Below are 20,797 nucleotides of genomic sequence, written 5' to 3'. Positions count from 1 at the left end.
ATCCCTTTTGCCTGTTCAGTTTCCCAGCCCTAGAGTTTTCTCCCATCCCCTGGGCAGCACTGCACAAATCTCTCCCTGGAAGACCAGCTGAGTAGCAGAAGGAGGAGAAACAGAGATTCCTAAGCTCCTCTAGCTGCACTTCTCACAAGCAGCTAGAAATAGCAGCCGCAGGTGGGGAAAGAGGGGGCAGCCCCATATCTGGTATTTCAGAGCTGGACAAAGATAATTGAAATCTGAGAGTTTTCTGTAATTTCTGCGGCCACTCAGACGTATCGCTTTGGGAATGGAAAGCAAGACTCCCAGCTCTGAAGAACGGGACGGGGGGAGATATTTTTGTTTTTTGAGGGGCGGTGGTTACAAGCCTTTTATAAAGTTTACTACATTGAGCATTGCTCTCTCTCCACATGGAAATGAAATATACCCATAGTCAATTAGGAATAGTACTCCATGGAATCCATCCTTTATGTGGTACCAAGTTACTGGAATGCCATTGTCCTCCAATCTTTTCTTGTACAACAGTCCATCATCCCTGATCACATCGTACTCGCAGGTCACGATGAAAGTCTCTGGGAGCTGGCGAACAATGGCATCTTCAGCTAAGAGTGGGGAAAAGGTTGTCTCAAAAACTGGTTTGGCCAAAGTATGAAGTTCTTCTGAATATGTAGCAGATGCAGGTGGTTTGTAGCCTCTGATCTTAAATTCCATGGGGATATTGTCTGGACTCAGCCATTTGCTAAACTTCAGTTTCAAATCCTCAGGCACATGGGAACCTTCTAGGATACCTTTCATCAGTGACAAATCCTTATTGAGATACTGCAGTCCAAGTGTGAGGGTCCGTTTCTTTAACAGGACGGGGACTGAACTGTTTTGCTGATATGAAGGCAAATTAAAGTCCACAGCTTGGAGAAATGGATAGAGTAGGATCTGGGCTCGTGCCTTTGGGAGGTCTGTTCTACCCACAAGGGTTTGGCAAACAGCAGCAGCGAGTGTGCCTCCACTGCTGTCTCCACAGATGATAATACGGGTGGGATCCACCCCATAGTCTTCTGCTGTCGTCATAAAGTGTACCGTGGCAGTGAGACAGTCCCAGAACTGGGTTGGATATGGGTGTTTAGGAGCCGAACGATACCTAAAATATCAATGACAGTGTTTTAATGTCATCATATCTATGGGTAGTGTCATCTTTTCTTTCAAGTACCTTTTAAAGTTAGAAAAATGTGTTTATTATTACTTATGTATGTGTTTAAAATTCTGCTTTGTAGAATAGCTTCAGGAGTCACCAAATCTTTTTAATTACGTTCTAGACAACTGTAGGCACATCATCTGACTCTGTGTGGTACTGAAGCATTCTGGAGTAAACACCAGTAATCAGCCTTTCGGCTTTTAGGTTTGCAATGAAGTCTAATTCCATCCCGAGTACATATGTGAGAATAAACACTGAAAGTTATAAAGATTTACTATTTTTTGTGTCATGAATTATTTATAAAGGGAGCCAATAGGCGCTAAGGATTCCGCATGGTTGTTCGCTCAATTCCAGTAGCCCAGGATTAAGGGAACAGGTACTGTGATTTTTAATATAATTCGAGGGAAACAACTTTTTATCCTTTTTTAGGAGTAAAGAAATTGGGAAATAAAATTTCCCGTAAAGAAATGCACAATATCCGGAAACATAAAAACATTAACCCACAAACGCACCACACAGGGTAGTCAGCAACCATCAGCGTTCATTTTAACAGCTCCTCAAAGACACAGAAGGGTTGGAATATACAGATGAATATTCATTGTGGTTATGTCTTTTTGTTAGCAATTTATGATGCTCTTGATTAGCCAAAGATCTCAGGACACCAAAAACATTTGTTAATCAGGGAAGCTAGTCAGACAGTTTATTGAGTACAGACCCCAAAGTCTTTTGCCTGCTTTTTTCTCTGATTATCCTGCAGCAGCCATCTCCTATCAGGTTTGTCAGGTTATCAGGACTAAAGGAATTTAGCTAAAGCTCTTTGGTTACAACATGATGAATGCTGAGGAACTGAAGCGTTTAGGGAAGCCACTTCTCTCATTCATTACACAGACATAGTTTCCCTGAAAATCCCAGTGATCCATAACAGGGTCGTGTGCTTTGACTTTAGCATTTGGGGGATAACTAGCAGGGAGATTTTTAAAAGTCTGTTCTATCTGTAACCAGTTTTTTAATAGGTAAGGGACAGCAGATGGCTTTCTAGAGTATGTGGAGTAATTCCTGGGGTTGGTAGGCTCCATAACATTTCTTCCTGTGCTCTGCAAATGGCTTCCTCTTACCGCCCTTTGCATCAGCTCTCAGCGGAGGGGACCATGTTTTATATAAAAGGGGGTTGGAAAACTGCAACTCAAATCATTCAGACTGTTGCATTTTAAAATGGATTGGGTGTGTTTTTTTAAAAGAGCCTCCAAGTTTGAACTTTTAATAGTGGATGCTCATATAGACAGATGTCATTTAGGTGCATACCAGGGCAGTGGCTGTTAGCTGATAACTAACACTGGAAGGAAGGAAGCCGGCCGTCCCCAAAAAACAGTCGGTGCTGGGGGATGGGAGGAGAGGCACAACTTCCCTTCTCGCCCGCACGCACGACCCTTCTTATCAGCCCTACACGGAAGCATTCTAGAGTGCTTGCAATGAGCCCCGCCAATCAGCAGACCCTTGTATATCTTCCCCCTTGCCCCCAATTCTGCTGTAGTCTCTGTGGAGAGAGACTAATGGCATGCTTTGCAGTGGAGGGGCTTGAGGACTCATTTGCCAAAGCTGCTCCCCTTCTCCTAGGCCTCTGTGGTATACAGCTATGAAGCTGCTGCCTAGAAGAATATTCCATTAGCTGGATGAATCCAAGTTGGCAGGGCCTGATGAAATTCATCCTAGGGTACTTAAGGAACTAGCTGAAGCAATCTTGGAACCAATAGTAATTATCTTTGAGAACTCCTGGAAGACAGGTGAGGTCCCAGAGGAATGGAGAAGGCAAACATAATACCTATCTTTTAAAAAGGGGAACAAGGAGGAATTATTGTTGCCAGTCAGCCTAACTTCAGCACCTGGAAAGACACTGGAACAAATTATGAAACAATCAGTTTGTAAGCACCTAGAGAAAAGCAGTTCTAAGGAATAGCCGGCATGGATTTGTCAAAGACCAATCATACCAAACCAACTTCATTTCCTTCTTTGACCAGGTTACAGGCCTGCTTGGCGGGGGAGCATGGGAAGCAGTAGACATGATATACGTTGATTTTAGTAAAGCTTTTAACACAGTCGCACATTCTCATAAGCAAGCAGGGAAACGTGGTCTAGATTAAATTACTATAAGGTGGGTGCACAACTGGTTGAAAGACTGTACTCAAAGAGTAGTTATCAAAGCTTCACTGTCAAACTGGGAGGGCGTATCTAGAGGGGTCCAGCAGGGGTCAGTTGTGGGTCCAGTACTAGTCAATATTTTCATGAATGACTTAGGTAATGAAGTGGAGAGTAGGCTTATCAAATTTGCAGATGATATCAAGTTTGTCAGGCTTGCAAGCATTTTGGAAGAAAAAAAATAGAGTTCAAAATGACCTTGACAAATTGAAGAATTGGTCCGAATTCAACAAGATGAAATTCAGTCAAGATATGTGCAGAGTGCCTCATTGAGGAAGGAAAAATCAAATGCACAACTACAAAATGGGGAATATCTGGCTAGGCGGTAGTAACACTGCAAAGGATCTAGATGTTATAATGGATCACAAATTGAGTATGAGTCAACAATATGATGCAGTTGTGAAAAAGGCTAACATCATTCTGGGCTGTATTAACAGCAGTGTTGTATGTAAGACAAGGTAAGTAATTGTCTTTCTCAACACAGCACTGGAGAGGTCTCAGAGTACTGTGTCCAGTTCTGGGCATCACATTTTAGGAAAGATGTGGACAAATTGGAGAGAATCCAGAGAGAGGCAACAAAAATGGTTCAGAAAACAGGAACCTATGAAAGCTTAAGAAAACTAATCAAGTTTAGACCTGAGAGAATAAGACTGAGGGGGGAACCTGATAAGTCTTCAAATACATTAAGGGCTGCTATAAAGAGGATGGCGATCAATTGTTCTGTGTCCACTGAAGGCAGGACAAGACATAATGGGTGGAATCTGCCACAAGGGAGGTTGAATTTAGATATTGGGGAAAACTTTCTAACTACAAGGATAGTTAAATACTGGAATAGCTTCCACAGGAAGTTGTGGAATCCCCATCACTGGAGGTTTTTAAGAACAGACTGGGCAAACACTTGTCCGGTCTTCGTTAACTTGGTCCTGCCTCGGTGCAGGGGGCTACACTTGATGGCTTCTCGAGGTCTCTTCTAGCCCTTCATTTCTATGCTTCTATCATTCTATAGCTAACGCACTGTCATAACAGCCATCCTAAGGGTTGATCTGGCTGCATCATGAAAGGTGAAAGTAAGGTATGTGCAGTCCCCTTCCTCCGACATGATAGGGGTCAGGACTTGACCCACTATCTATAAAAATGATGCTATATATTAAAATATTTAAAGGGTTTTTTCTTTGTTTGGTCTGCTCTTTCAGGCTCCATAACAGACATATTGCAAGTCTGCTCCAAAGAACTCAACAAGAGGGCGGAGCGTAGAGTGCAAAATTATATCCATCCATATGTTCCTTTTGTTGAACCACTTTCTGAAAGAACAGACTGAGAGGGAGTGGCTCACGGACATATACACCTGGAAGCTGACACATTGTAAATGGTTCCCACATAACGCAACTGAAATAAAATCACTTACCCAACACACACAACCACTGAGTCACTTCTCCTGGCAATAAAACGGCATACTCTTTCATACATGCCTGCAACACAAATATTCTCAATGGAATTGTATTAATGTCTTCAAGATATTCAATTCTATGTCCTTACAAAACGAGAAGAAAATTCAGATGGGTGTTTATTTTTGATGAGGGACTCATGATCTTACAGGAAGATTGGGGGGGGGTATGTGACTTGGAATTCTGCTCATCCCAGGTTTACTAATCCAGAGAAAGTCTTAGTGTGGTCAATATGTGGCAAAAAGGCCTCTCGGGTTTTTCACTGGGAGTTGTGTGCATTGGGGCAGAAGTATCCAAACACCATACTCAAAATACTCCTCAATGCCTCTCTGCGTGAGTCAAGGTGTGGAAGTAACGTCACTTAAAAGATAGAGTCAGACTTTCTGGAATCTGTATCTCCTTCATACTAATGAGCTGCATTGGCTTTCTCCTGTCCTTGGCCTTGACAATACTAGATTTGGGGGGGAGTGGCACAGGGATGAACTCTTCCTCCATTTTGTTAACATCTGTGGGAGCCCTAGTGCAGACAGGACACCAATGTTGATTCACATTTCTACCTTCACGTTATGTAAACAGCCCTATGGGAGGCTGAACAAAGACACCACTGGTACCACTAGCAGGGCCACATAATGCAATGGCGGGATTTTCCTAAGGGGCAAGTGTGGTATTTTCTTTCACACACAGAGAACTACCTCAGACCTCACCACTTTCCACTGCAAGGGCAAGACACTTTTCTTTTTAAACCTTGTCTCTCCCAGTATAACCACACAGCATGTGCATATACATGCATATATAAAATAAATATTATCTTAATGTTTTTATAATTGTTCATGCCGCTTTTTTCCTGTGGTAAGGAAGATCAACACATGACAGATACCAGGAACATTGTATAATACACGTCTGGGAGGTCCTCCCATGGCCGCAGCAATGAGCAACAGATAAGAACCAGAATAGAATATAGTAAAAAAGAAGTGGTGTGTAGAACGAAGAAAGGGAGGGGAAGGGAAACTTGCACGGAAAAGAGAATGAAAAAGAGTGCTGTAAAAGAGTTAATAATGAGTGTGGGATATAGAATGAATGATGAGGCAGGAAGGAAGGGATGAGTGAATGAAATGGTAGCTGGAATGGTAGGGTGGAGATGTAGAAAGAGAGGGAGAGAAAGGGAACGCAAGAAACTGCACCCACAGATTTTTAAATCTGAGTTAAGGCCGCCATTTGTCCCATTTATGGAAAACAAATGAGAAGGAACGTTGTCTGGGGGGCCAGTTTCATAGAAATGTAGTAATTGTCTCTCCCACAGGTGGTCAGAATAGACCGGGCCTTTATTCCAAAAAGCCACAACATCTTAACACAGATCTTAGGAAATGTCTCAGGTGTCTATTTGTCCGAAACAAAAGGAAGAGATGATGGAATAGTGCAAAGTGGATATTGGAAGGGAAGACAGGTGCATCTCAATTGCACATTCAGGAATTGAGCAGCTTTGTTAGCCAAATCCTCTGAGGCATCCCCTGTCACAGGGCTTAAAACTTGCACCAAGGAAGCATATAATGACAAAATGAGCTACCTCTTCGAAAGGGATTATTATAGCTCACAGGAATAATAGATGTCTGATGAGGACATTTGTAAAGTTTCTATCTGTTTTAATACCCCCTTTTGCAGATGCTACTAGACCTGAGTAAATAATTGTTTGTTTGTTTTCAAGTCAGTGGCTGAACTGAAAAAGCCAAATAATATTTTGTTTTGGTTCAACCCAAAACATAAATTTTTCATATTTTTTATGATTTGGGGTTTTCATTTAGTTTTTGGGTGCCTTTACCCTTTTTGCTTTATTTAAATCTTGCTACATTTCTAATCAAAACTTTGCTTCAAACCAAAAGGTCAAAACACTTCATTTAGAAACAGTTGAAACAAAACTTTGACTTAAAAAAAAAAAAAAATTCACAGAAACCATTCACTGAATTCATTCCTAATTCAAGAATAGTTTTGGTAAACCCCAAACTGCATTTTTCTTTGAATAAACTATGCTTCTGAAAAAATTCACCCCACTCTAATTACAGCATCCAACACTCAGCCTGCATAAAGGCCACAATTTCCCAAAGAGAGCAGTGATCTTGGATGCCTCAATTTTTTCCCAATGTGAGATGCCTTTAAAGGGCCCTGATTTTTTCCAAGGGTGGGTACTCGGCACCTACTGAAATCCGGGTATCTTATGATGTCTCAGATTGGGCAACCAAAAATATGTCTAGGGGATTATTGTTATCATGGTTAGATTTTTCAAAGGTACAAAGGACATTTTGGTGCTATAATTATTAACAAAGTTCAGTATGTTACTGATCTCAAAGACTTCCAGCCTGGGAGCAGTTTGCCTAGCTGTGGCCAAAGCTCCAATTTTTCTGTCTCCAGTAGCGACAATGAAAGGGAAAAGTAAAGTAATTCTCATGAATGGTCAGAGAACAGAAATCCAAGGATAAGTACAAATTTTCGTAGAAGGGAATGCTTAGCAGCATAATACCAGCCAGTCTGACTAAAAGTATGTAACTTTTAAGTTTGGTTATCATTCTTAACTTATTTTTTAAATTCTTAATTGCAGTCGTTCTTAATTATCATGTAGGAACTATCATAATGGAAGGAACTAGATAATACTTCATATTTATCATAGTTCTTAATTTCTTTAAACTTCTTACGTATGCTTCCAATCTGGCCAATTCCTCCGTGAAGGTAAAGGACTCCTCTCCTTGGGCCAGCAGATGGCACTTTCGGATGGTAGACCCTCACTGACACCTTTGCAAACTTCAAGTCCTCGATGAAGAGATTAGCATCATTCCATGGTGGTATTCCATACAAGAAGGCCCTGATGAGGTAAACCTCCTTACAGATGCCCAGTTTCTCACAAATTCTTCCCTGTTTATAGGGAGAAAGAGACCAAAAATTAGTTCCCTGTCAATGTGCTTCAGCTATACCCTGGAGGGTGAACAGGAAGTTGTTTCCATAACCAATTCATACTTCGGGGTCTGTGCCGGAGCTGCCATCAAAGGGCCCTGTTGTGATGGTCACATTCTGAAGTAGATTCAGACAACCAACTTGTTTCACATGTGCTACCAATTATCCTTCATACTAGTAATCAAAAAGGTTGTAATGATAACTCTGCTGGCTTTGAATTGGTAACCTACAGCAAAGTTGAAATGCTTCTTCTCCCACTCCCAGTGCCCTGAGTCATGCCGTCCTTACCATTACAGAATTTTACTATAAGCCTAGTGTAGTTGACACATTTGGCAGCTGGATAATCCAGACCTTCCTCAAATAAAAAGTATTATTTTCAGACTCTGTTACTAGGGTAGGAAATCAATGTTTCCCTCCCACTTGCAATAATCTTCATCACACAAGCTAACACTTCGTTAAAATGGCAAAATCAGTTCTCTGCCCCCTCTCCAAATTCACAGCAATTCTGAAATTGCTTTAGAAATTTGAACTCTAACAGACCTTCCTGGCTGATTGGCAATGATCCCATGTTTGTGATGTCAGCACTACCCAATGCAACATGGAGCGGGGTTTTCCTTTTTATTTGGTAGCAATTTCCAGTTTACAACAGGAAACTTAGAAAGCCCAGACAAAACCTTCTTATCTAGGGTATCCTTGCCATGTCTGAAATGGGTTCATTTTTAGGATTCATAAAACATCTAGGATGAAAACTTGTGTCCATTGAAGTCAATGGCAAAACTCTTGTTGACTTCACTGGAGCCAGGATTGCCCCCCCCCCTAAAATATATTGGGGTGTGTACGGTGCTCAGATGAGCAGGTCTATAGGAGGCACATTTTTTTTTATTATACATTAACATATAATTGCATGTGGCTGAATTTAACCCATAGTGTGGGGTCTATAGAGCTGTCGGTGCACTCTGCTAATAGTGACAAATAAAGAATTATTGTTTGTTTTTAAATGGTTCTGTTACAAAGTGGAGACATGGTTTCTGCCCTGACCAGCATACAACTGAAATGTATCATGCACCAAAGGAAGGGACAGCAGGGACAACAATAGCAATAATTTTGTAACTCACATTACCTAACAAAACAACAACAGCAAGGAAGTAAAAAACAGAGCTACCTTCCCATTTGTGCCATCTACTTCTCCATTTGCTGACATACAATTCGGCACTACCACAATTACCATGCTCAGCTGTAACCCATAAGGATGCCAGCCTCCAACTCTGAAATGTTGCAATAAGTGTAACACAGAGTTTCCAGAGAAGAGTATAAGTTGTCATCAAGTCTTAGCATGCTAAAACCATGAGCTAGTATCTTGATATCTGCATATAAATGGCCTATCTTCATGCATTTTAATTCCTAAATTAGTAACTCGTGAGTTGGCATGGTTTTGAATGTATCACCTGTTGCCTAATGCGTCACCTAATTAAAAAACACATGCAATTTTCTGGTGGAGCTGATTGCAGCAATTTCTTTCTTGCCAATAGGTATGGCAGTGGGAGGTGTATTCTCAATTTTTGTAAGAATTGCAAGCTAGCATAAAAAAAGCTGAATGACAAGTCAATTGTGACCTCATTTCACCTCATTTCACAAGTTTGTCCTGCTCAAAGATTCCTCCCACAATCAACACAAATGGTGTAGCATGCGATCCACAGTAGACACTCAAGCTGAAACAGTGAAAAACAGATCCCATTGGCAACAATAGGCAGTGGTGGAGGTTTGCATCCCTATGGAGGAAGGGTTACGGTTGTGCTTCGTAGTCTGTGGTATACAGCAGCTCTAGTGGTAAGATGTGTAGCTGTGGGTGGAAGGATAGGGAATATGTACTCTTAGCTCATTTAACTTTTCATATCCTTGCTTTTGTGGTTTTGGTCTTAGTTATGGCATGTGTGGTGGCAACCTTAGCTCGCTCGCGCGCTCTCTCTTCTCTCTCTCTCACACACACACACACACACACACACACACACACACACACACACAGATTTTGTGTATGAATTTCCTAGGTTTTTGAAATGTGGAGCAGTTGCTGTCATATTTACATATTGGGGTGAGTGGGTAGGATTCAGAGTTTTGGAGGTAGTGGTGATTATGGGAATAGAACTTGGATAATGCTGAGAGTAGGGCATAGAAAAGGATTAAGCAAAGGAGGCGGGTGTGTGCATGTGGACTGTTTAGTTGTGCTGGGGGGAGGGGGCAGAGCCGTCCTGGCATGGCTCAGGGGTCCTTCCACACTCCCTTCCACTGATCTGCATCCCTCTTCTCACCAGCCCCCGTCCCTAATCTCTCCCTGTGGAACACTGAGCAGAGACCGCTTGTAACGTTTTAAACACTGTGAATATTATTGTATCAACAGACAGTTCCCCAATTTCCATAGCCCTGCTCCCTAGCCAGCTTCACTCCTGTGACCATCAGCCAATCCCCATCTTCTATTTTAAGATATAAGCTGGCACTTTCTGTCTCTTTCCCCCTGTCCTTTGTTGACTGCCAAGCCACCGCTGTCCAGCTGTTTTTTTCTCATCAGTTGAACCTTAGCTAATAAGAAAAAGCTAAAGCACAGAAGAGTTTTCCTATTTATTCATGTATTTTTATTCACACTTAGTCACAACTGTTTCCATCTATGTCCCAATGAATGCTGAATATTTTCCTGGTCGGCTGGTTGAATTATTCGCTGTATTTGTATTGCTGTCCAAACGGATGCTTCAGCGTCTGAGCTGTCATGTAAAAAGATACGTTTCTAAACCTCAGGGTTGCTAAGAGAACTCAAAAAATGTGAACCAAAAGTAACTGAATGGCCTGAGTCTGGACGCAGTCTGAAACAGTAGCTCCGAGAGGTGCCTGCTGCCTGCCATTTTAACAGAGGGATCCAGTTATTGTGTGGGCAGCACATGGCTGTAGAGGGAGCATGGTGGGAGTTCTACAGCTGTAGGGAGAACTGGAAGAGGGGTCATTGGTGGCAGGGCAGGGGAGAGGGCTGAGCTCATGGAGGGGGAAGCCCATAAAACTCATAGCCCTGCTCAGCTCACGTTCTCTCTCCAGACAAATGATTCCCCAAACATTAATCTGATGTTCCCGTACATCTCTGGACCCACAACACTCTTCCCTGAGCTTCCCATCCCACGTGGCCCTGCTGCCCCATTTCCACCCCCAGGCAGGGGAGACAATAAGGGACAAGTTGGTTTTAAGTGTATATTTCAAAATTTGGAGAGGCGCTTGTCTGAGAGATGGGCGTGGGTGAAGCTTGGTGCTTGTAAGGGCTATATTTTTAGCTTAGAAAGGTTCCAAAAAAGAAAAAGGCGACATTTCTTAAAGGGACCATTCTAAATTAATTTTAAGGCAAGTCTACACTGCAAGATGGAGGGCATGGTTCCCAGCACCAGGAGACATTCTGGGATTATTTAGTCTGGGATTATTTAGTCTTCAAAAGAGAAGAATGAGGGGGGATTTGATAGCTGCTTTCAACTACCTGAAAAGGGGGTTCCAAAGAGGATGGATCTAGACTATTCTCAGTGGTGGCAGATGACAGAACAAGGAGTAATGGTCTCAAGTTGCAGTGGGGGAGGTTTAGGTTGGATATTAGAAAAAACTTTTTCACTAGGAGTGTGGTGAAGCACTGGAATGGGTTCCCTAGGAAGGTGGTGGAATCTCCTTCCTTAGAGATTTTTAAGGTCAGGCTTGACAAAGCCCTGGCTGGGATGATTTAGTTGGTGTTGGTCCTGCTTTGGGCAGGGGGTTGGACTAGATACCTCCTGAGGTCCCTTCCAATCCTGAGATTCTATGATTCTTTTGCTAGCTCTCCTTGAGCCAGTGTGCCAGAACTAGAGAGGCTGGGCTAGTCACCCCAAGTACAGGCCAAGAGGTGCATCCTCAGGGCTGCCAGCCATCTTGTAGTTTGCCTCACTGTGGCTCCGTTCTGTCTGTAGCGTGCTATCTTGAGAGCTAGCGCATGTGTGTCTCCTCCCCTGGCAATCACACAGAGAGAGAGAGGGAGCTTGAAGTGTAGACTTACCCTTGGGTTATAAACTAATAAGGATATCCTTGAAAATCCTCAGTAAAGTCAATGCTGACTCAGATGATGCGCTGTGAATTTGGCAAAGATACATTGTACTCGTCACACACCCAAAAAGAGGTGGTTGAATCCCCGCTTTAAAAACACAACCTAAGCCTCACAGCTAGCGGCTCCTTACTACTGCTTTTAAGCAGAACTCTCTTAATAGCAGGAGTCAGACCGTGCCTAGCTCCTAAGCTGATGTAAGTTGATGCAACTCCATTGACTTCAATCCTATCTCTTGCCTCGTTTTAACACTTCATATATATATATATATATATATATGTAGACACTATAGTCTTCCTTACACCTTGGACTGAATAACTGCAGGCTGTGCTACCCCGACTTGAAATCTTTCTACTGCATTTGCATAAGCAACTGGTTTCACAGCCCTGCCCGGAGCTCCTACCTAGCACAGATTTTATCACTCTTTATACTTTTTCTAGAAAGGCTTTTACCTAAACACTAAGAAATAATTCTCCCTCGCAACTACCTGGGAGTGATGTTGCCTGGTGCTTTCTTCTCTTTACCTCCGAGAACTAATCCAGTTGACAGGGACCCCGTGCCAGCTCTTTACAATATATTTAAACACTGACTCTTACAAAAATCCACCTCTGTATTTGGAAACAACAGGCAAACCCGAGTTTCAAACAAGGTACACTCACCAGACCAAATGCAAAGTTCACGAAGTAATGAAAAATGTAAAGCTTTATGTGCTGATCCACTTCCCGAGGGATTTCAGCCTTTGGATGTTCATAGTAAAATGCCAATGCCACCAACAAGATAAAAGCAACAAGAAAAATTTCTAATATGAATTCCATTTCACGGTGCTGAGAAGGATGGAACTAGGGACTGACTGCTCTCCTGCAGTTGTCTCCACAGTTAAAATCTCCAGTTGCAGGATCAAAAAATCCCTCCACACCCCATCCACCTACTCCTGGAAGTACTCATAGATAGGTGAAGATCTCACCACACAGGAAGTGTGGAAAGGGGAAAGGCCTGCATAAATGATTGTTTCATATTAGTAGATATAATGGCAACACACACTCTAGACGTGTTTTCCTACTGTGCCTATCATTATGGGATTAGTGCTTCTCTTGGCAAAGATATATTAGCTCTAATGAGAGAGCTGAGATGTCTCTTCTTTTTCATATTGCACTAGCAGGAGGATTTTTCAGAACTTCATTTCACTGATCTTGTATTTCTGTTCTTCTCTTCTCCCTTCCAGTTCTGGGAGCTGGCAGTCTGATTTCTTATACATTTTGCAACAATTTTATGGGAAGGCCAAGATGTGTTACGTTTTCCTCAGATACAATCAGGCTTCTGTTATTCTTCAACTCCTGTGGGAAGTTGTTTTACAGCCACCTTCAAGAGCACTCACAATTAGGTACTTCCTTACCTGTTTTCTCTTGTCTCCGTGCAACCACACCCTTCTCTACCAATGATGCCAATCTCAACAGCCCATTTGTCAGCTTTGCCCACAAATTTCTCTGCCCCGTCTTCCATGCTGCCCAATTCACATGAAACACTGATTTTTAAGGCCAGTTCCTTCTCCTGCAAATCTCTCCTCAAGACCCACCTCTGCCATGGCGCCTGCAAGAAATCATCAAGCTACTGATGGCTAGATCTAGTGAAAGTTCAGTCATCTGTTTATACTAACTCACCAAAAGGCAAATATACATACAGCTGTTGAAAACTGTAAATGCTTTCCCTCTCCCAGAATCCTATGTATGCCTCTTATGTGCTGAGAATGTAACCTCTTCCAGGCAGCGACAACATTGTCCAAGGTGTTTGTACAACAGGGCAAAAGGCATATAACGAGTCCCGAGTTTCAATAGTCCTCCATACCCCCTTCCCACAATGCAGTGAAACTTTCCTGCCTGACCCTTACCCAGTCTGTAAAGGGCTCTGTCCCCCCGTTGTCACCAGTAGTAGTGAGCTGCACTCACCACTTCAGAATAGTTTTTTCTGCTGCACTTTTTTTTATCAGGACAGGTGAACGTGAATCATGTTCCAAGAGCAGCAACCTGTTCCACCCATCACACCTGCCTGCCAATCAGCGTGTGGTCGGAACACACCATCTTACACAATTTTGCTCAGGACAGCAAGAACCTACACCTGAGCCAGGAAACGTCATGCAGGCTGGAGGAGGTTGGCATTTCCCAGACTCTGTCCCAGTGCCAGGCATTCATGAAGCATCTGAGGCTCCTGTATCAGAGGACAACAGACTTGAACAGTCAGTCTAGGGAGGGACCCTCATACCTGCCCATTCTAGGTAGATGCCAGGACTGGGTGCTGTCCAGGTACATGCCAGGACATGCTTCGTACATGCCAGGACTGGGTGCTGTCCAGGTACATGCCAGGACATGCTTCGTACATGCCAGGACTGGGTGCTGTCAAGGGCTCCCACTACTCAGCTCACAATCCTCTCCGCAACCCCACTGGCCTCTTCGTGCAATGGGATGCTGACGAGGGCCAGAGGCACCATGGGCCTCAGAGGAAACCACAGAAGACTCAGAGTAAAAGGAGCGTGTCATGTTGTACCTCCACCTGGAGGGACCCAGTTGAGCAAGCCCCATGAGGAGGACCCCAAGCTGCAGCAGGAATCAGAATCCCAGGCTGATAAATTACAATGGCCCCCCACTGTCCCCACCAAGATCCCCTCTTGCTCCAGCACTACATCCCTGATTTAAAGACTAGCCCTGCTCTGCTCCTTTCCAGAACGGTCCCCAAGCAAGACACAGCTATAAATCAATGATTTTATTGTTTGTTTTTTCCCCAGTGAACGGCTATTACGCATGTGGCAGAAGCTATAAACCAGATCAATGACGCAACAATCATGGCACTCCTGCGACTGTGCATTTCTCGGCCAGTGTGCAGGCAGTGAAGGTTCGGGGGCCATTTGGACTGGGAAGAGGGTGAGGGTGGCTTTAGAAAGGTCCTGGTTGGGCATAGTAAATGTATAGTTGGTTGTAACAATTAACTTTATATTCTTCCTTGAAAGACTATCTATGGTTCCCTTACAAATGGGAGCTGCACATCATGGGAGACGGGGGGATGTGGTGGAGTGGTGGTTAGGCCTAGAACAGGAAAGGTCTGAGGAAGTCCTTTCTCCCTTGAAAGATGTTACTGCCCGGCGTTTGCTGTGGAGGGGCAAGCAGCTTGTGGCGTTGATATGAAACTTCTGGGAACACCATACCTGTGGTGTATCTGTCTTTCCTTGTCCCTTTCACCGCTGTCAGCTGGACAGGGGCTGGATGTTCTGGCATTGGGGGTGAGAGGGTGTTCTCAGTGGTTCCCTTCTCCCCTTCCCTGCAAACTCTCCCCTTCCCTGCAAAAAGTTGGTAGAACTTTTTTATATGATGAACACGATTTTCAGTAATCTTCATCATATTTGACTTGGTTGTCTGGGTGGGAGCCCAAGGTTGGATTGCTTTAAGAGAACTGTGTTTTGGGCTTCTGGGTAGCCATCAAGGTATTGTAGAAGCTGTTTTGTTGCTACCTTGATGAATCTAAGTATTAGAGTAATAACCAGTTTGGGGAATCGCCTGCCATATTCTTTGTAGTTTGCCCTGGTTAAGCAATCTCAGTGTGGTCCCCCTGGGACTCCGGTCACATAGTTCTTTCTTAATTGCCACTTTCAAGTCAAGGAAGCAATAACATTTACTCGGTGTGGAGTCTCCTTCCTGCATGTGATGATGAACACCATGTTTTCAGGCTTGGGATTGGTCCCCATGATTCAGAGCGCATGAATTTGAATAGTGTAAAACTCTGGTGCATCGCACTGCAAACACATTTCTGCCCCTCCCACACCTACTTCCACCCCACCCGCAGGTCCGTAACTCTCTGGGAGGGATGAAGAAAATGTATTGTGGTTTGCTTAAAATGCAGGAGTAGTTTCAAAAGCAGCAGAAGTCATAACACACAAAATGGGTAGATAACCCTCTTTTATGGCTGCTTCACATACAGAGCAGGAAAACACAATTAAAGTAACAAAGTCGTCTGCTACTGAACAGTGACTTAAATGGCCCCTTCTCCCGCAGCCCCTCAAAACCTTTACCAGTTTCAGGCTCGGGTGTGGTGATGCATAGCAGCTTCTAAAGTGTTCCTAGCACTGCCCACAACAAATGGTGACTAGAAAGAATGTGTGAATCCCTCCCACTGCTTAAGGAAACGTTGATACGGTTGTTTAAACTGAGTGCTCCAGATAACATAGTCTTGCAACAGGTGTTCATATGAACACACAAACCTTGCACAATGATCATTATACAACTAGGCCTGCACCCTCCACAGCACCAACCCAATCCCTAAGGTGTTAACCCAGTGGAGTGACCCTGTAGTGGGTGAATAATCACAGGAATGAATGGCTAAAGACTGTCTGCGACAGGGGAACAAAACCCTCACAAAGCTAGGTAGCATCACAGGTATGTGCCAGTGTCCCTTCTTGTGCTTTTCCAGCAGCTGTGCAGGTGTGAAAGGGTCCCTCGGTGCAGGCAGATGTCACCCTCTGCCTCCCTGCTGTTCTAACATGTATGCACATCCGGCATCCCTGACATGCCCACTGGGAACCGGGACCACATGCAGATGAGTGGCATCCAGCTGACTGCAGAGAGTTCAGCCCTCTTCTGTGCCCACTCTGGACGGAAGCACTTCCCTTTACCCTCACAAATGTTATGCGGCATGCAGCACGTGACCATTATGCAAACAGCCTTGGTCCTGGTGGCCTCCAGACCAATGCACAGGCATCACCAATGAGCTTTCAGCCTGCCAGATGTGCACTCCATGATCATTCTGCAGCTACTACATTTGTAAGTGAACTCCCTTTTTCCAGAGTCATTAATATTGGGGTACGGCTTCATGTGTGTATGTGGGTCCCCCAAAATAACTGTTGGCAAGAATATAAAATTGTGCCCTCCCCCCTACATATAATTTCATAGTAGCTACTTGGTAAAAAAAAAAAGAAAGAAAGAAAAATACGTAAATAACAAGAATCATAATGATAATAGAACGTTTATTTATTTTAATCATAAGAGCCACGTACAAAATCAACTAATACATATAAGGTGTGCATCATAGTGCATCATGAACCATGGGGGTCAGGGTCGGGGCTCACAACCCAGCGCAGGTTTCGGGGTCGGAGCTCGCCTCGCAGCCACACACTGGGGTCGGGCTCATAGACACACGGTAGAAACCCACATCGTCTCTGGGGAATAAAGTCCCTTCTTTGCCCCCTCAAGTACACCTCCATGCTCCTTAGTACCCTGGCTTTGTGAACCTTTCCAGTGTTTCCCATATCTGTATTCATGAATCTGCCTCTGTAGTCCACCAAGCCTTGAAAGACAGGTCAATAGTGATCTTTTGGGTTCACATACTTAGATGCTGCTTTTGGTGGGCAAAGTATTAGGATGTGGGTGCCACCGACGGCCCCTGCATAGTTCAGAAACCCCTACCCTCGGCCCACGCCGCTTCCAGCAGCTCCCATTGGCCTGGAGCCACGAACCGCGGCCAGTGGGAGCCGCGATCGGCCGGACCTGCGGACATGGCAGGTAAACAAACCGGCCCGGCCCGCCAGGGGCTTTCCCTGCACAAGCGGCATCCCAAGTTTGGGAAACACTGCTCTAGAGAGACAAGGCGGATGAGATAATATCTTTTATTGGACCAAATTCTGTTGGTGAAAGAAGAAAGCTTTCTAATATCTTGGGTCCCGCTGGGCTACACTGACGCTGCAAACAACAATGGAAGTTAATTGTCCAATCCGGTGAGGGAGCCACCTAATTGGCTAAAGAGCCAATTAGCCCACCAGCTCAAAAGAGATGAGAAGGGAACCGGAAGGAAGTGAGGGAGGAGAGGAACAAAGCTAGCTGAGCCCAGTCTCACAGAAGGGGGACCTCAGGCCCTGGGGGGGGGCCGACAGCAGAGGAGACACTGTAGGCACGTACTCTATGCATGTAAACAGCATTGCTGCACAGGACTGTAAAGATATTGGTGGAGAGAGCACAAATAAATGATACAATGTGGATACACAACCAGTGGAGTCAGAGCCGTTCCTGTGGTGGTAGAAGGCAGGAGTGGAGCTCGCCCTGTTCCACATAGAAATGTTTTAAACTGTGTATAACTTTTTTTTTCTTTTTATTTCAATCTTACACTGAAAACTTAAACAGTTAAGTAAAACGTCTTTGTAACAACTTCCTTTCTGCCCTCTTTCTTTGGGCAGAGGTCTGTAAAAGGAAAATCCCTTGCTTTGACTGTATCTTAGAGGGTATTAAATGCCCTGAGTGGGAAACAGAAAAAGGCACTTTTAGTTGATGGATCTTGGGCTGCTAAAGTCCAATCCTATTTCTCATTTAAACAAAACAAAACACAGACCAATTGGGAGGAGGAAAGAACCGAAAAATAAGAAAATGCATCTTCTGCCTCACTAATACTAGTAATTTAGTTGCTGGAAAATATAGCGTATACGCTCAACCAATCTGTTCTCAATTTCAGTGGCTTGGCTGACCCATTTTTCCTGCAAGGGGCTAGTCTGTGGGAGTTAAAAAAAAAAATAGTAACCCCATGTCTGAATTAAACCAGGGTGAAGTGACTTCAGTGTCACATGATTTCTTCACCCTTATCAGAAGCTAAGTATCAGAGGCGTAGCTGTGTTAGTCTGTATCCACAAAAACAACAAGGAGTCCGGTGGCACCTTAAAGACTAACAGATTTATTTGGGCATAAGTTTTCATGGGTAAAACACCCACTTCTTCCAATGTATGGAGTGGAAATTACAGATACAAGAATAAATATACAGACACATGAAGAGAAAGGAGATCCCTTGCAAGTGGAGAACCAGGGATGACGAGGCCAATTCAGTCAGGGTGGATGTGGTCCACTCCCAATAACTGATGAGGAGGTGTCGATACCAAGAGAAACTAAATGTTCTTGCTGATCCTCTGGTTGCTCAAGTTCAAGTGACTGTGTTCTTAAAGGAAGCAGCTTGGCATTTGCCTCCCTTATATACACACCATACCAGCCCTCCAAGATACCCATGGTTTGGACATTATTCTGTTTGCCCATTATAAATGTGATGAAGTCATGATCACTTGTATCTCTTAATTTTTAGTTCTGTGATCAGTTCCTCTTTATCTATCAAGATGAGGTCTAATGTAGCATTCCTCCATGTTGGATGCAACACTTTTTGAGTTAGGAAACTGTCATCTATTATATTATAATAAATGCTGATAACTGAACATAATTTTTAACCCAGTGGATAGATCAAATAATTATAACTTATCACATTCTTCTTCAGGGTCCTCTGCATGTGGACCCTACTCATAGTATGCTGGTGCCCCTGCATGGGAGTTCAGAGTTCTTTTTTCTCTAGCTGTATCCTCGGGAGGCCGTGCCCCCCTTTCTCAAGCTCCTCCTTCCAAGAGCATAAGAAGTGGAGAGACCCCAGTCACCAATCAGTTCCTTCACTCTGTATTTAACAGGCAAAGCATCTAGGATTGGAACTGGACAAGGACCACTTACCCAGCAGACCAAGGCCAGCTTTATGACCCGTGGGGCCCAACTGGAATACTCGACGGCGGTCCATTCCAGGTTTTCTGTGGCACCGAAGGACCCACAGCCACCGAAATGCAGCCGAAGACCCCTGGAGTGGACCCACAGCCACCGAAATGCAGCCGAAGACCCCCGGAGCGGACCCTCCGCCGCTAAAATGCCACTGAAGACCCCCAGAGCGGGGCCCCCTTAGGCGCGGGGCTCTCTTCGGCATGGGGCCCGATTCCGGGGAATTGGGTGAATCGGCTTAAAGCCGGCCCTGCAGCAGACACAGCCACTGGGTCACTTTTTCTGACAATGTAGTGACACACTCTTTCATAGCCTCCTGGGAAATAGATGTTTTTGACCGTGTATATTAGTGGAATTAAGGATCAGAACTTTGAGATGTAATGATTTTCCAGAGGCACCCAGCACTGGTGTGCTGTGGTACAAAAGGATTGTTCCACGCAGCAGACAGTGGTGGTTTTCCATCCATCATGAGCCTCAAGATACTAATCTCAGTGCAGATACCCAGTTTCTCCAAAACCTTTGACTGTTTACACTGAGTGAGACCAAATTGCCCCATTTTACAAAGGCTGAATAGAGTTTACTGCTTTGTTCTATGCTGCGCATAGAGTGCTATATCTAAGGGAAAGGAGTTGATTATTCACAGCTGTGTAGGATTGCTACAGATGACTGTAGCTGCTTTATAATTTATAGCTTTAAAATGAGACGGTTCATGTCAGTCTCACAACTGAGCTGGGATAAAGCTGTATTTGGAAATATGTCCCTTTTACACTCAGGTTTCAGGCCAGGATATTGCTCAAAGACAGGCTTCAGGATTAGAAGGATGAACTGTTTATGGTCTTTGGGAGAGGCCAGATCTCCATGCCTTTTAGTGCTTAATGACAGCACTCCTTATGGCCAGTGATGAAAGGCTGCTGACCTACATAAAGAACCCAGCAGCACCAGGAAGACAGAACTCTGCTGGCTCCTACCAAACAGACCACGCAGTCATGATAAACATGGGAAAATGCCGCAGTATTCTGATCACACTCTGTCCTGCTTCCTTCTCCACCAAAGCAGCCTTTGTCATTATCGGAAATAATGAAATGGATCAACAGCCATTGGCTCAGACTTAATCCAGGGAAGACAGAATTGATGCTCTTAGGAAGAGAGGAACAGGAGTACTTATGGCACCTTAGAGACTAAGAAATTTATTTGAGCATAAGCTTTCGTGGGCTACAGCCCACTTCATCAGATGCATAGAATGGAACATATAGTAAGAAGATATATATACATACAGAGAACACGAAAAGGTGAAGATTCTGAGAAATTTGCCAAAACACTGACTTCATCCTCAGCTGAGGCCAGGCAAACACCACTCATCATGGTAGCCTCAAGGTGGTGCTGGTCTCCTCACTATTCC

At 44.1% G+C, this 20,797-nt stretch overlaps 1 protein-coding gene across 1 annotated transcript; it reads right to left on the bottom strand.

Annotated features, from left to right (window-relative positions):
• Positions 1-10: 10 nt before the first annotated feature.
• On the bottom strand, positions 11-12,669 carry LOC123354501 (arylacetamide deacetylase-like 4). Its single transcript, XM_044996619.1, has 4 exons — positions 12,514-12,669; positions 7,506-7,722; positions 4,782-4,845; positions 11-1,129 (listed from the first exon to the last, which is right to left on the bottom strand). The coding sequence occupies exons 1-4, from the start codon at positions 12,667-12,669 to the stop codon at positions 355-357; spliced, it is 1,212 nt and encodes a 403-aa protein (XP_044852554.1). The 3' UTR covers positions 11-354.
• Positions 12,670-20,797: the final 8,128 nt, after the last annotated feature.

This window comes from Mauremys mutica, chromosome 21 (assembly GCF_020497125.1).
Source record: "Mauremys mutica isolate MM-2020 ecotype Southern chromosome 21, ASM2049712v1, whole genome shotgun sequence".
NCBI classification, from domain to species: Eukaryota; Metazoa; Chordata; order Testudines; family Geoemydidae; genus Mauremys; species Mauremys mutica.
Note: the sequence above shows the minus strand (reverse complement) of the source record. Positions and strands in the feature narration are given on the sequence as shown.

What these genes read in the sequence shown, in the direction of transcription:
- LOC123354501 (XM_044996619.1), bottom strand. Translation starts at nt 12,669, where the DNA reads ATGGAATTCATATTAGAAATTTTTCTTGTTGCTTTTATCTTGTTGGTG. An exon ending in TGAACTTTGCATTTGGTCTG is followed by an intron (nt 7,723 to 12,513) that starts GTGAGTGTACCT and finishes CCCTATAAACAG; the next exon opens with GGAAGAATTTGTGAGAAACT. An exon ending in TCAGTGGTTGTGTGTGTTGG is followed by an intron (nt 1,130 to 4,781) that starts GTAAGTGATTTT and finishes TTGATATTTTAG; the next exon opens with GTATCGTTCGGCTCCTAAAC.